The sequence below is a fragment of the Spermophilus citellus genome, assembly GCF_964194105.1.
Source record: "Spermophilus citellus genome assembly, chromosome: 9".
Taxonomy (NCBI): domain Eukaryota; kingdom Metazoa; phylum Chordata; class Mammalia; order Rodentia; family Sciuridae; genus Spermophilus; species Spermophilus citellus.
This window is the reverse complement of record NC_138191.1, coordinates 2,645,006-2,659,871: the sequence shown is the minus strand read 5'-3', so window position 1 is coordinate 2,659,871 and position 14,866 is coordinate 2,645,006. Positions and strand designations below refer to the sequence as shown.

At 40.3% G+C, this 14,866-nt stretch overlaps 1 protein-coding gene across 8 annotated transcripts in view; it reads right to left on the bottom strand.

Moving 5' to 3' along the window:
* Positions 1 to 14,866, bottom strand: part of SETDB1 (SET domain bifurcated histone lysine methyltransferase 1) — a 46,157-nt gene that overhangs the window by 5,720 nt on the left and 25,571 nt on the right. For 5 of the 8 annotated variants that reach the window (XM_081306994.1, XM_081306995.1, XM_081306996.1 and 2 more), the window contains 8 exons: positions 14,070 to 14,143; positions 13,195 to 13,385; positions 11,350 to 11,479; positions 9,978 to 10,143; positions 9,733 to 9,891; positions 8,445 to 9,122; positions 7,424 to 7,540; positions 304 to 473 (listed from right to left, as the gene is read on the bottom strand). In XM_081306994.1, the coding sequence (XP_081163120.1) occupies positions 304 to 473; positions 7,424 to 7,540; positions 8,445 to 9,122; positions 9,733 to 9,891; positions 9,978 to 10,143; positions 11,350 to 11,479; positions 13,195 to 13,385; positions 14,070 to 14,143 (1,685 nt within the window). Of the gene's footprint in view, positions 1 to 303; positions 474 to 7,423; positions 7,541 to 8,444; positions 9,123 to 9,732; positions 9,892 to 9,977; positions 10,144 to 11,349; positions 11,480 to 13,194; positions 13,386 to 14,069; positions 14,144 to 14,866 lie in introns of those variants that run through there. The other 3 variants (XM_081306998.1, XR_014023623.1, XR_014023624.1) reach the window with 3 other exon arrangements.

The window sequence follows — 14,866 nt, the reverse complement described above, 5'->3', positions numbered from 1 at the left end:
ACTCAGCCTCCTTAGTAGCTAGAATTACAGATGTGCACCACTGCACCCAGCACTTAGCATGTTCTTTATAGAAGAAATCCCCACATCCTTTTATTTCCAGTTCAAATGTCAAGAACTATATATTCTTTTAAAAATACTGTGGTGCTAGGTATTGAACTTAGGGTCTCTTGCATGTAAGTACATACCCTAGAACTGAGTTATATCTCTAACCCTAAGAACTTTATTATGTATTTATCTTGTATCTGGTTCAATTCCCTATCATGTTCCAACTCTAGGAAGCAACCCTTGTATTTTATTACTAACCTGCATAAATACAAACAAAAGAGCCTTTGGCAATGTCATCCAAGCAGCGGATACCCCAGCCCTTGTTCTGTGTCTTGAATAGCTGTAGCCGAACCTGTAGTCCATGCTGCACTAATCGATTTGTGCACATGTGTGGGTCACATTTACAGCGTTTGTTACATTCATATACCCTAGAAATAGGTTAGAATAAAATCAATTATGATATTATTAGTGGGATACTAGAAATCCACAAAACATACCATGGATAAAGATGAAAAAAAGGTAATAATCTAAGCAAGTGAATTTATGGAACTGTTTAGGCTCCTTGATATACAGCCTAAGGAAACAATTCAAAAGGGGGAAAAGTAATTTACATAGGTGTTTATAGGAATATAGTACATAATACTATGTCAGAATGTCCATTGCCTGGAGAAAAGATAAATAACAATGTGAATAAAGACTGCACAGCCATTAGAATAAGTATATAGACTATATACATTTATAAATGTAGGTACATCAAATAAAGATAGGTAAGCCAAAATTGCAGATACTGAAGAGTACAGGGATAGGAGGAGCTTGTATAAAGTTTATGGCATTAAGATTAAAAAAAAATTCTTTTTAGTTGTAGATGGACACAATACCTTTATTTTGTTTATTTATTTTTATGTGGTGCTGAGGATTGAACCCAGTGCCTCACATGTGCTAGGCAAGCACTTTATCACTAAGCCACAACCTAAGCCCTAAAATTTTTTTGATAAAGCCTTTTTTTTTCCATTCAGTAAATTTATATAGCAAGATTTATAAGACACTAGAAATACAACAATTAAAAAAGTCATAATCTCTACTCTCAAAGTGTTCATACTCTTCTTTAACATTATTTTAAAAAATTAATTAGGGATCTAGCAAATAACACCATTAAAGGGAGATAATACAATTATGCTGAGAAAACCAATCACTTCTGATGTCAACACTTTTGTTCTACTTGTTTTCCTCAGCGTTAAGATTTTACTTTTTGAGTCTAGGGATATAGCTCAGGGTAGAGTGCCTGCCTGGTATATGTGTGGCCCTGGGTTTGACTCCCAGTACAAAACCAAAGCAAAGCAAACCAAAAAAAGTTTATTTTCCCATTATTAAAATTTAAGGGAAGCATTTTCTTTGGGGAAGATGACAACAATGCAATTAGTTAATGACATATTAGTCATATCCCTCTGGATAAAAATGGTAAGACCAAGCTGGGCATGATGTCATACACTTGTAATACTAGTGATTCGGGAGGCTGAGGCAGGAGGATCATTAGTTAAAAATCAGCCTCATCAGGCTGAGTTTGTGGCTCAGCTGTAGAGCGCTCGCCTAGCACATGTGAGGCCCTGGGTTCGATCCTCAGTACCACATAAAAATAAATAAATAAAGGTATTGTGTCCAACTTAAAAAAAAAAAGTCAGCCTCACCAACTCAGCAAGACTCTAAGCAACTCAGTGAGACCCTATCTCTAAATAAAAAATAAAAAGGGGTGGGGATGTGGCTCAGTGGTTAAGCACATCTGGGTTTGGTCCCCAGTACCATAAATTTTATATATATTTCCCCATAAACCACAAAAAAAAAAAAAAAAAAAGGTAAGACCAATTTCTATTCATCAAAAATAGAATTTGTGTGGCGGCACACACCTGTAATCCCAGCAACTTGGGAGGCTGAGGCAGAAGGATCCCAAGTTTGAGACCAGCCTCGACAATTTATTGGGATCCTCAGCAACTTGGAAAGACCCCGTCTCAAAACAGAAAATAAAAAGGAATGGGGATATGGCTCAGTGGTTAAGCAATGCTTGCTCAATGTCCAGTACCAAGAAATAAATTTTTTTAAAAAGTTGTTGGTGTTATATTAATGATTTACATGCATCTTAGTTATAACCCCAAAGCAGCCCTCTAAAGGTGTGTGTATATATATATTACATATTTATTTTTTGGTATTGGACACTTTAACTACTGAGCTATATCACAAACCCTTTTCTTTATTTTTTATATTGAGACAGTATCTAAGTTGCTTAGGAACTTGCCAAATTTCCAAGGCTAGCCTTAAATTTACGAGCCTCCTGTTTTAGCTTCCTGACATGCTGGGAGTACAGTCATGTGCCACTGTGCCCAGCTAAAGGTGTGTGTGTGTGTGTGTGTGTGTGTGTGTGTGTGTATATATATATATTATACTTTACTTTCTTTTAGTTATAGATGGACATAATACCATTCATTTGTTTATTTTTATGTAGTGCTGAGGATTGAACCCAGTGCCTCACAAATGGTAGACAAGTGCTCTACCACTGAGCTACAACTGCAGCCCTAAAGGTTTATAATTTTTAACTTTAAAAAGTATTATTGGGGCTGGGGTCATGGCTCAGTGGTAGAGCACTTGTTCAGCATAAGTGAAACACTGGGTTTAATTCTCAGCACCATATATAAATAAGTGTTATTGACGCCGGCAATCCCAGTGGCTTGAGAGGCGGAGGCAGGGATTGCAAGTTCAAAGCCAACCTGAGCAATTTAGAGAGGCGCTAAGCAACTCAGTTGAGACCCTGTCTCTCTAATAAATACAAAATAGGGCTGGGGATGTGGCTTAGTGGTGGAGTTCAATCCCTTGAAACAAAAAAAAAGTATCATTGATGACTTGGGAGCCTGAGGCAGGAGGATCAGGAATTAAAAGTCAGCCTCAGCAACTTAAATGAGGTCCTAAGCAACTCGGCGAGTCCCTGTCTCTAAATAAAAAATACACATCGAAGACTGCAGCTCAGGTGGGCATGCTGGCACACGTTTGCCATCATGACAACTTAGGAACCTGAGGCAGGAGGATCGCAAGTTTGAGACCAGCCTCAGCAATTTGGCAAGGCCCTAAGAAACTAAGTAAAACCCTTTCTGAAAATAAAAAGGTCCAGGGATGTGACTCAGTGATTAAACACCCCTGGATTCAATCCCCACCCTCAAAAAAAGACTACAGCTCAATGAATTCTTACACACAAAATATACCATGTAACCAGCACCAGAATAGGAAACAACTTTGTGAGGTCTTTTAAAAGTCCTCTGTGAGTGGGGGGTTATTTGTTAATATCTTTTGTATGTAGTTAACAGGATTAGCCTGGGAGGGGCAGGTCCAGAATCAGAAGTCAGGGTTAAGCACCACCATAAAAAACTTTAATAAAAGTGGCTGTACCAAGTTCATTCATTCATGAATTTCATAAAATCTGTTATGCACCAGGCATTGTGGTAAGTTAGCTGCTGTGATATGGTAGTGTGTAAAACAGACAAGGTCTCCACCCTCATGAAGCTTACATTCTAATGGGGAAAGAGAAACTGAGTTGACAAAGTTATTATAGAACATAAAGGTGGTGCCCAATGTCAGAATCAGGGAGTGACTAGGGTCTCTATCAGGAGGTGAGATTAAAGCTGAGAGCTCAATGTTAAAGACAGCCACACAAAAAACAATGGAAAGATGCCAAAAAGAAGGCACAAGGTGTACAAAGGCCCCAGAGGGAGACTGGAAAACAAGGGTGAACCATATTCAGGAACAGACTATCAGTGTGGCCAGAACAACTTTGGAGTGGGAGAGATAAGAAGCAGCTAGACAGTATAGTGTTCTGTACCATCTGGTTAGAATGGTACATGGGTTAGAATAAAATCCAAGTGCAATGGGTAGCTATTAGTTTTAAGCAGGAAAGTGACATACTAGTTGTGGTTACTAAAAAATACTTTTATATGGCTGGAAGTGTAGCTCCATGGTAGAGCACTTACCTAGCAGGTGCAAAGGCCCTAAGGTTTACTCCACCATAAACACACACACACATGCACAAAAGGAATATATACAGAAAACATTTTAAACATATAAATAAAGATACAATGAGCACCCATGTAGCAGCCACCCAATATTATTAAATCTAAACATTATATAAGGTTCAGAATTTTCTTTAATTAAACCAAAAATTTGCCTTTTCTGTTGCTTAGTATTCTCTGTATTCAGCATAAATTCACCCCCAACTCAGACCTTTCGGGCTTTATTTTTCTTTTTGGTAGTACTAGGAATTGAACCCAGAGCCCTACACATGTTAGGCAAGTGTCCTACACTGAGCTACATTTCCAACCCTTTTTATACTTTGAGACAGGGACACTTACCCCAGGCTGGCCTTTAATTTACAATCTTTCTGTTTTAGTGTCTTGAGTAGCTGGGATTACAGGTGTGTGCCCTCAAGTCTGGCTCCATAAGCTTCCTGTCAAGTCTATTCTTTTCTTTTCTTTTTTTTTTAAATATTTTAGGTATAGATGGACACAACACAATACCTTTATTTTTATGTAGTGCTGAGGATAAAATCTGGGCCCTGCCCATGCTAGGAGAGTGCTCTACCGCTAAGCCACAATCCCAGCCCTGTCAAGTCTATTCTACTGAAGAAGTTGCTCCTACAAGTCACCCAACCTGCTTTTTCTTTCTTTCTTTCTTTTTTTAAGAGAGAGACAGAGACAGAGAGAGAGAGAGAGAATGAATTCTTTTAATATTTATTTTTTAGTTTTTGGTGGACACAACATCTTTGTATGTGGCGCTGAGGATCGAACCGAGGCTACACGCATGCCAGGCGAGCGCGCTACCGCTTGAGCCACATCCCCAGCCCCCAACCTGCTCTTTCTGTACATTGAGTGCATAGCATCAATCTGGAAACCCCCTTCAATTCACTATCATTTGGCATTCCCTGCACTTCTCTTCTGGGTTGAAACCTGTCTTTTGGATGTGTGCCTATCTTTCTTGGCTTTCCCCCTCATTTTGGTAAACAAAATGATTTCCCTTTAAAATTCTGAATAGATTGTGCAAACTGCCATCAAGCTTCCAGGATCTTTTTTTGTTTTAGTTATACATGGGCACAATATCTTTATTTTGTTTATTAATTTTTATGGGGTGCTGAGGATTGAATCCAGGGTCTCACCCGTGCGAGGCGAGCGCTCTCCCGCTGAGCCACAACAACAGCCCAAGCTTCCAGTATCTTTTATGATTTTCTCTTTGTCCTCTGAGTTCTAGTATCTTTTATGATTTTCTCTTTGTCCCGATTCTGTCTCTCAGTGGGTATCTATTTTCATCTATTATGCTGGGACAAGAGTGCCCCCCCTTTTTTTATTCTTTTTTTTTTTTTTAATATAGTCGGGGATTGAACCTAGGCCCTTGTATATGCTAGAAATGGTAAAGCCACACCCCTAGCTCTTTCTTTCTTTTTTTTGGTGGAAGTGGCCGTGCCAGGGATTGAACTCTAGGGCGCTCCACTATTGAGCCACATCCCCAGCCCTATTTTATATTTTATTTAGAGACAGGGCCTCACTGAGTTGCTTAGTGCCTCGCTTTTTGCAGAGGCTGGCCTTGAATTCAGGACCTCTTGCCTCCACCTCCCTCAGCTGGGATTACAGGTGTGTGCCACCTTACCAGGCAACCCCTAGCTCTCAATTTGGAAACAGACAAAAAATGTTCAGTTACAAAAAATTTTGAATTAAGCTACCACTGAGCTACATCCCCAGCCCTTTTTATTATTCATTTTTATTTTGAGATGGGGTCTTGCTAAATTGCTTAGGGCCTTGCTTAGCTGCTGAGGCTGACTTCAAATTTGCAATCCTCCAGTCTCAGTTTCCCAAACTGCTGGGATTACAGGTGTGATCCACCATGCCTGGTTATGTATTACGTTTATTAACTCATGTTCATATGTACTAGTTTATCATGCTATTTCCACTATTTCCTTGTCTTCCACTTTCTCTGACTTATCCTTCTCAGTCTCATATTTGGCTCTATATTCTCAGCTTAAATTCTAAATTTTGAGGCACCATGAGCTTACCTGAGACCCCTTCTCTACTACCAACATTCTCTCTAGGTGAACTCAAACTTTTAAAATTTCACTCCAATCTGCAACCCTCTTCTAATCTTCCATCTAAATAAAAAGCACCAACATTGTTAGCTGCTAAACCAAAAAAAAAAAAAAACTTTTTTTTTTTTTTTTTAATCAGGGAGTAAACCCAGGGGCACTTAACTACCGAGCCACATCTCCAGTCTTTTGCTGAGGCTGGCTTTGAACTCGAGATCCTTTTGCCTTCCAAGTCACTGGGATTATAGGAGTGCACCACCACGCTGGGCAAGAATGGTTCTTGATTCTACTCCTTTCTTCCCATTCCATAGTGTATCAAGTTCTGTAGCTCTACCTCTTGCTACATCCCAAAATATCCCCTTTCATTTCTTCTTGGTGCTGGGACTGAATCCAGGCCTTGAACATGCTAACTGCACACTCTACCACTGAGCTACATCACTAACATCATCCTCTTTCATTTCTAACTGCCACACATGCATTCTAGTACAAGCCCTAGTCATTACTGCCTCTCTCTCATCTACAAACTTACAATTATGTCCTCATTAATACTGTTTGGCTTTTGCAGCCCCAAGAATAATCTTAAAAAGGCAGAATATATCACTTACCTGCTTCAAACTCTCTAACAGCATCCTATCACTCCATGAATTTGATTCTAACTTTCATTCTAGGTTGCAAAGTCTTATGTAATCAGGTCCCTGCCTATGTTTTTCCACACGAATTTCACTTGCCAGAGTAAATCACAATCAGAACACTTATACAGCTATGAAAGCTCATCTTTTCTACAACAGAAAATCATTATATACTAGTCAATCTTTTTTTGGTGCCAGGGATTGAACTGAATAAACCACATCCCCAGCTCCGCCCCCCTTTTAAAAAAATACTTTTTAGTCACTGATGAACCTTTATTTATTTATGTGCTGCTGAGAATTGAAACCTCACACGTGCCAAGCAAGCACTCTATCTGAGCCACAACCCCAGCCCCCACAACCCTTTTAATTTTTTGAGATGGGTTCTCATTAGGTTGCTTACAGCCTTGCTAAATTGCTGAGGCTGGCATTGAACCTGCGATCTTCCTGCCTCAGCCTCCTGAGCTGCTGGGATTGTAGGTGTGCACAACCATGTCTGGCTATTCCATCACATGTCTTCAAGAAAAGCCCATGTGCTGGGAATTTAGGAAACATGATTTAATTAATGAAATGCTTTTTCTGGTTCCAAGTTTTTGATTTCTGATGAGTATGCTTCCCTCTTGAGTACCACACCATCCTGAGTACTTACCCCGTGGGCAGACACTCTTCTAGTCTCTTGTACTGGTAGCCAGAGTTAGGGTTGACTTGGCCACCAGGGGTGCAGGCTGTAGCCTGGATAGTCAGCTGATGGCAGGCACACTTGGACCTGTATAAGACAAAAAGGGACAACAGCTAACCAAAGTATGAGGACAAGATAGTGAGATTTTTTTCTTCTTCTTTCATGCACATAAGTGAAAAAGGAATGGGACTGGGGTTGTGGCTCAAGGGTTGAGCACTTGCCTAGCATATGCGAGGCACAGGGTTTGATCCTCAGCACCACATGTGGTTATTAATGATGGTGGAATGTGATGATCATTATTATCCAAAGTACAGGTATGAAGACACATATTGGTGTGACTATACTGTGTATACAACCAGAGATACGTAAAACTGTGCTCTATATGTGTAGTGAAAATTGTAATGCATTGGCTGTCATATAGAAAAATTCAAATAAATAAATAAAATAAAGATATAAAAAAGTTGAATCTGTTAAAAAAGAAAGAAAACGAGAAAGCATGATTAAGACAGTAAGAAAAAGATGAGAGAACAAAACAGACTAGAGGGAAACAGAATAAAAGGGGGAAGAATGAGAAAAAGAAACATAAGACACACACCCACAGTTATTCAGTGGGGTCACATCATATTCTGGCCTCCCTATTCAACTTTCTTTTGTGGGGAAGGGGGGGATGGGGGTGTTCTGGAGATTCAATTCAGGGGCACTTGACCATGGATGGAGCCTCACCTCCAGCTCTATATCCCTATTCTGTATTTTACTTAGAGACAGGGTTCACTGAGGTGCTTAGCTTTTGCTGAGGCTGGCTGTGAACTCGCGATTCTCTTGCCTCAGTGTCTTGAGTAGCTGGGATTACAGGAGTAGCGTAAGCAATACAGTAATAAAGCAAAGGATAGGTGAAAAGACAGGAAATAAAGCAAAGGAAAGGTGAAAAGAGAGGAAACCATAATAAAGCTGGAAGCAGAGGCAGCTATCTCCCCTGCAATCCCCAACTTACTTGTCACGACAACCATCCTTGCAGTCACAGCCAACGAGAAATTCAGGGCCTGTGTTAATGAAAACACCCTTGCCTGGGATCCGTTCCTTGCTATAGGCCACCTGGGGTGGGGGAGTTGTGTCAATTTCATTGACACAGGAGAGGGGAACATCTTCCTTTCCATAAGTGATGTCTAAAATATAGTAAAAAGGCTTGTAGGGCTGAAACTTTCGGTCCACAAGAACATACGGATCCAAACAGAACATCTCCAGAAAAAGGAAGTCACATCCAGTCTCAAAAAGGTAACGTTCAATCTCCTGCATTGTCCGAAGGCAGAGGCCACAAGGTGTCTTATAAATAACATGAAAACCCATCTTCCGATTAACTCGACGCCGGGCTGTCATCCGCCGGAAGTCATACAGCAGTGGGACTAACAGAGGGTTCTTCCCCCGATACTGTTCATTCCTTATAGGTCTGATCCGAGACAGGCAAGTATAGCTGCAGACATGAGGTAAGTAGAAGAGCTTCTCCATGGGGGCACGGTAGGAGGGCTCTGCTGGGGCCCGCTCCAGCATGCCATGGAAGGCTGGAGGGGCTGGAGGACCAGGAGGGGCCGGAGGACCAGGAGGGGCTGAAGGACCTGGAAGGGCCAGAGGAGCAGGGGGTGCTGGGGCAGAGGTTGTTGAGCCTAATGGTGATCTGCAAATGAGATGCAAGATATCAGATCAGACAACAGGTCTCTTTGTTGTATAATTATTCCTCTAGCTAGCTAAGCCATTTCTCTAATTTTTCAAATAGCTGCATACCAGAAGAAAGTCAGATCTTCCCTTGCTGTACCAAAACTGATCAATGATAATCTCTAGTTACTCTTCACTAGATGATGACATCATTATTTCAATAGTGGACTTATTACTAAATTGTATTTGCCTGGGAATTATGAAATTAAGAGTCCAGTCTACTACTAATGCCTTGTCTGTTGGGTGTCTTGTAAATATTTTTATGAATTCCTAGGACTCAAAAAAGAAGTGGTATCTCCTTTCTGTTATAGTAATGATGACACTGAATTCAATGAAAATTTTTGACAAATAACTTTCTGGTGATAACTATATTTCTAGACATCCAGTTTCTGAATTCAATTATTGTTGTTTTCTGTTTCTCCGAAACACCTAATATTAGCTTCCTTTTTAAATTCAAGCTCCTCAGCATCATAACTTTAAACTCTAGCCGCTAGAGCCAAGGTGTTTTCCCTACACAGTGAACACTCAGTTCATGTTGCCAATATGCCCATAAAGAACCAAGATTTTCTCACCTATAAGTCTGATTGATCCCAGGTTTCCCACCAGGGGCACTTTCACTGAGTGCAGGAGACGTAGGGGAGGAATGACCAGAGCCCACAGATCCTGGTCGGAAGGATGTGCTCTTTTTGGCTACCTGCTTCCGTGACTGAGCAAGCTGGCTTTCCAAGCTTCTAGGAGATTTGAGAAAAGATTATATAGTAAGGGATGCAGAAAATATGTGAAAGAAACTGAAGGAAAAAGAACAAATAGCACTCACTCATTGTCACCAGCTTGGGGGGACAGAGGAGGAGCAGGTGGGGCAGAGGGGGCAGCGGGGGCAGGTGGAGCTGTAGGCTGTAGGGACTCCATTGGTTTGAACTGAGTTCCAGTACTTGTCAGATCCTGTGTGTACTGGACAACAGGGCCTTTGCTCCTCACAGCACCTACAGGAAAAGGAAAATGATCTCTGAGAAGATGATAGCTGTATCAGCTGCATTCACTCATATACCTGATCCTCAATTTATACAGTACTAAAAACAGTAACGGAAAGATTTGGAGCCCTGCATGGTGGCACATACCTATAATTCCAGTAACTCGTAAGTTAAAGCAGGAGGCTCACAAGTTTGAGGCCAGCTTCTGGAACTTGGTGAGGCCCTAAGGAAATTTAGTGAGACCCTATCTGAAAATATAATAATAATAATAATAATAATAAAAAAAAGTGGCTGGGACTCAGTGGTTAAGCATTCAGAGTACCAAAAAAAAAAAAAAAAAAAAGATTAAATGCTAGGATCACCAGTTCCTATTATTTATTTATTTATGAAGGGGAACTCTTAACATCTGCATTTGATTTTTTTTTTTGGGGGGGAAGGGCAGGGTGTGGTACAGGGATTGAACTCAGGGGCACTTAGCCACCGAGGCAAATCCCCAGGCTATTTTATTTTATTTAGAGACAGAGTCAGTGTGTCACCGAGTTGCTTAGCACCTCGCCATTGCTGATGCTGGCTTTGAACTTGCGATCCTCCTGTCTCAACCTCCCAAGCCGCTAGGATTATAGACATGTGCCACTGTGCTCAGCTTGCATTTGATTTAAACAATAATTTTCTTCCTGCCCCAGTCAACTCACCCCATTAATTATGTTAGATTTTTGTGAATTTGAAAAATGCACTCTTCGATTAACTAATGTTGATGGAAAAAAAAAATCAGAAAGTATGAAAAATATAAAACCTGAAAATGAAAACCAGTCTGGGCTTAAAAAAAAACAAACAAAACTTTATAACACAGAAACCGACAATTTCCATATAGACAATGGAGTTAACTACCAACCACTACCTAACCTAAGCCAGGTGTTCCACATTTTTTTTTTCTTTAAATATTTATTTTCCAGTTTTTGGCAGACACAACATCTTTGTATGTGGTACTGAGGATCGAACCCGGGCCGCACGCATGCTGCTTGAGCCACATCCCCAGCCCTGTTCTACATTTTTATGTGGTTGTTTAGAACAAATAAAGAGCATAGCAATGCAGACAGCACCACAAATCCATCACTAGAAGTAACAATGAGTCAGCAGTGTCATCCTGGTAAACAAAGAATAGCTACTGTATATAATCTGTTCTCTTTCTTCCCTCCCCCACAAATCTTTATGACATACCCATATTTGGACGTGTTCTGAGCTGTCCCCCTTGCTTCTTCTCCAGTGCAGAAGCTGAAGACGTTTTCATGCTGAACATGGGCTCCAGCCGTGTAGAACCTCGATAGATCCACTCACATCTTTTGTCATCCTAGGGACAGGAGAAAAGGAGAGCAGGGTGAAATGGGTTAAAGGTTAAAAATCTTTCCTTTCATTTGTGCAGAATAAATACCATATGCCACCCCTGAGAAATCTCCCTGATGAGCCCTGAACTCCTTATCCATTCAATACATTTATGTGCCAGGCTCCATGATAGGTATCAGGAATATAAAGAACACCACAATCTATGTTTAAGAAATTATAGGAGGGCTGGGGATGTGGCTCAAGCGGTAGCGCGCTCGCCTGGCATGCGTGCGGCCCGGGTTCGATCCTCAGCACCACATACCAACAAAGATGTTGTGTCCACCGAGAACTAAAAAATAAATATTAAAAATTCTCTCTCTCTCTCTCTCCTCTCTCACTCTCTAAAAAAAAAAAAAAAGAAATTATAGGAGGGGGCTGAGGTTGTGGCTCAGCGGTAGAGTGCTTGCCTTGCATGTGCGAGACTGTGGGTTCGATCCTCAGCACCACATAAAAAAAAGTAAATAAATAAATAAGTGAGGGGCTGGGGATGTGGCTTAAGCGGTAGCGCGCTCGACTGGCATGCATTCGTCCTGGGTTCGATCCTTAGCACCACATACAAACAAAGATGTTGTGTCTGCCGAAAAACTAAAAAATAAATATTAAACAAAAAGAAAAAAAAAGTAAATGAATGAATAAGTGAAATAAAGGTGTTGTGTCCAACTACAACTAAAAAAAAATAAAAAAATAAAAAATAAATTAAAAAAAGAAATTACAGGAGAACACTAGCACAGTGGCATGAACACCTGTCTGTAGTCCCAGCTATTTGGGAGGCTGAGGTAGAAAGGTTGCTTGAGCCCAGGACTTCAAGATAAGCCTGGGCAATATAGCAAGGCCTCATCTCCCTCACCACCCACATGCCAAAAAAAAATTTACACAAGAGACAGATGTCTACACAGAGTATAAAAAGTGTGACAAAGATCATAAAGTGTCAGAATAAAAGGGTTGAAATAAAGCAGAGAAGAAAATTAATCCTAGGAAGTGGGGTGACAAGGGAAAAGAGAACAGGAGGATGGGTACAAAAGAGAGAAGTTCAATTGAGCTTTACAAGATCACCAAAATCTCTAATTCCTTCAGTTCTTTATCCCATTACTGTACAAAAACCATAATCTTGGAAAAAATGAAAAGGGCTGCCTTCTTTGTACCTCTACATCATAAGAATACTCTTAGAGGGAAAAAAAAAATCAAAACCATACAGATTAGTGTCATGATTAAATTCAGGGAACTTATTTATTCATTTATTTTATATTGTTTTAGTTGTAGTTTGACAAAACCTTTATTTTATTTATTTATTTAAATATTTTGTTTATTCAGTTGTAGTTGGACACAATACCTTTATTTTATTTTTATGTGGTGCTGGGGATCCAATCCAGGGCCTCGCATGTGCTAGGTGAGCACTCTACCGCTGAGCCACAACCCTAGCCCCTTATTTTTATATCTACTTCTAAAGGAAGAAAAAGGAGGACAAAAATAAAAGGACAAAGCAAAGACTGAAGATAAGAAAGAGGAAAACTACAGATATGAAGTCATTCTCATTGTTGTCTTTTTTCCCCTTGTGTATGTGCTTCTGAGGATTAAACCCAAGCACTCTACCACTCTACATCCCCAGGTCCTCATTACTGCCTCATATGCCTCCATCACCCAATCCCACCCTGAAAACTGCCTCCAATTTTACAAAAACAGTACCAGGAAGAGGATCCTGACTAGGCTGCCATCCACCTCCTCAACTCGGGACTTCCACCATGTGCCTTCCCACTCAGTCTTGATAAGCTGGCCGCTCTTAAGCAGCACCATGGGTCGGTTGGGGTAAGCAGTGATATACTCCTCTATGAAGTCTCGGCAGGAGATGTCTTCAATGTCCTCCCAAGTCTTTTTCACTGTCGCAAGGAAGAAACAGAGCTGAGAGAAGGTAGTAGGACATGACTTGATAGGGGAAAAAACAAAAATCAGGTGATATCATGAAATTTAAAAAATTTTCCTTCTCACTCATTAAATCCACCCCCTCCCACTGCCATAGTAGGGATTGAATCCAGTGGTGTTCTACCTCTTAGCTACATCCCCAGCCCTTTTGTTTTTTAAAATTCCTTTTAGTTGTAGATGGACACAATACCCTTATTTAACTTATTTTTATGTGGTGTTGAGGATCAAACCGCTGGGACTACCTGTGTGCGCCACCACACCTGGCTTTAAATTGTTTGTTTGTTTTTTTTTTTTTTTTAGTATTTTTTGTAGTTGTAGATGGACAGCATGCCTTTAGTTATTTGTTTATTTTTAGGAGGTGCTAAGGATTGAACCCAGTGCCTCACATATACTAGGTAAGTACTCTGTCACTGTGTCTGAACTGAGGCCCCAGCACCAGTTATGATCTTCTAATGTCTTACTCTGGCTACAAAGACCCAGGCATAGAAATGGATAATAAAACTGTACTTATGAGCCACGTCAACCAAACTTATGGAGACCCCAAAACAATAAAGCTTTCCACTCAGGCATCTTGATAAGAAATACAAGATAGGAAAAAAAAAAAAAACTGATATAGGTAAAGAAGAATGGAGGATACTCACATGGCCGGCAAATGGGATAGAGTTCTGACTGTGTGACATAGGAAGCGTAGCCATCATCAAAGAAAATAAGAAACCTGTAAGGGAAGGGTGATTAATAGAGAGGGAGGGTTATTATATTTAACACAAACTACAGATTACTTTTTCATAGATCACCTCTGGATCACAATAGGACTCACTCAATGGAAGCAATTCCATTCTATTCCCCACACCAATTAAGAATTTTCCCTTAATCTAACCAACATATTCCTTTTTAAAAAATAATTTATTCTTTGGGCTGGGGTTGTGGCTCAGTGATAGAGCACTCGCCTCACATGTGTGAGACCCTGGGTTCGATGCTCAGTACCACATAAAAAAAAATAAACAAGTGAAATAAAGGTTTTGTGTCCAACTACAACTAAAAAAATAAATTAATAATAATAACAATTTGGGCTGGGGATGTGGCTCAAGTGGTAGCGCGCTCGCCTGGCATGTGTGCGGCCCGGGTTCGATCCTCAGCACCACATACCAACAAAGATGTTGTGTCCGCCGAGAACTAAAAAATAAATATTAAAAATTCTCTCTCTCTCTCCTCTCTCACTCTCTCTTTAAAAAAAAATAATAACAATTTATTCTTGTTCTTCTGGAATATTCCTATGCTGCCAATGATTTATTCTCCATTTCTTCCTTCTATATGAATTCTCTATTCCCTTAATCACACTAACTGATCTTTTTTTTGCCCCCTTTGTGTGACACCAGTGATTGAACTCAGGCTTTACACAAGCTAAACAAGAATTCTATCAATGAGTTACAACCTTAGT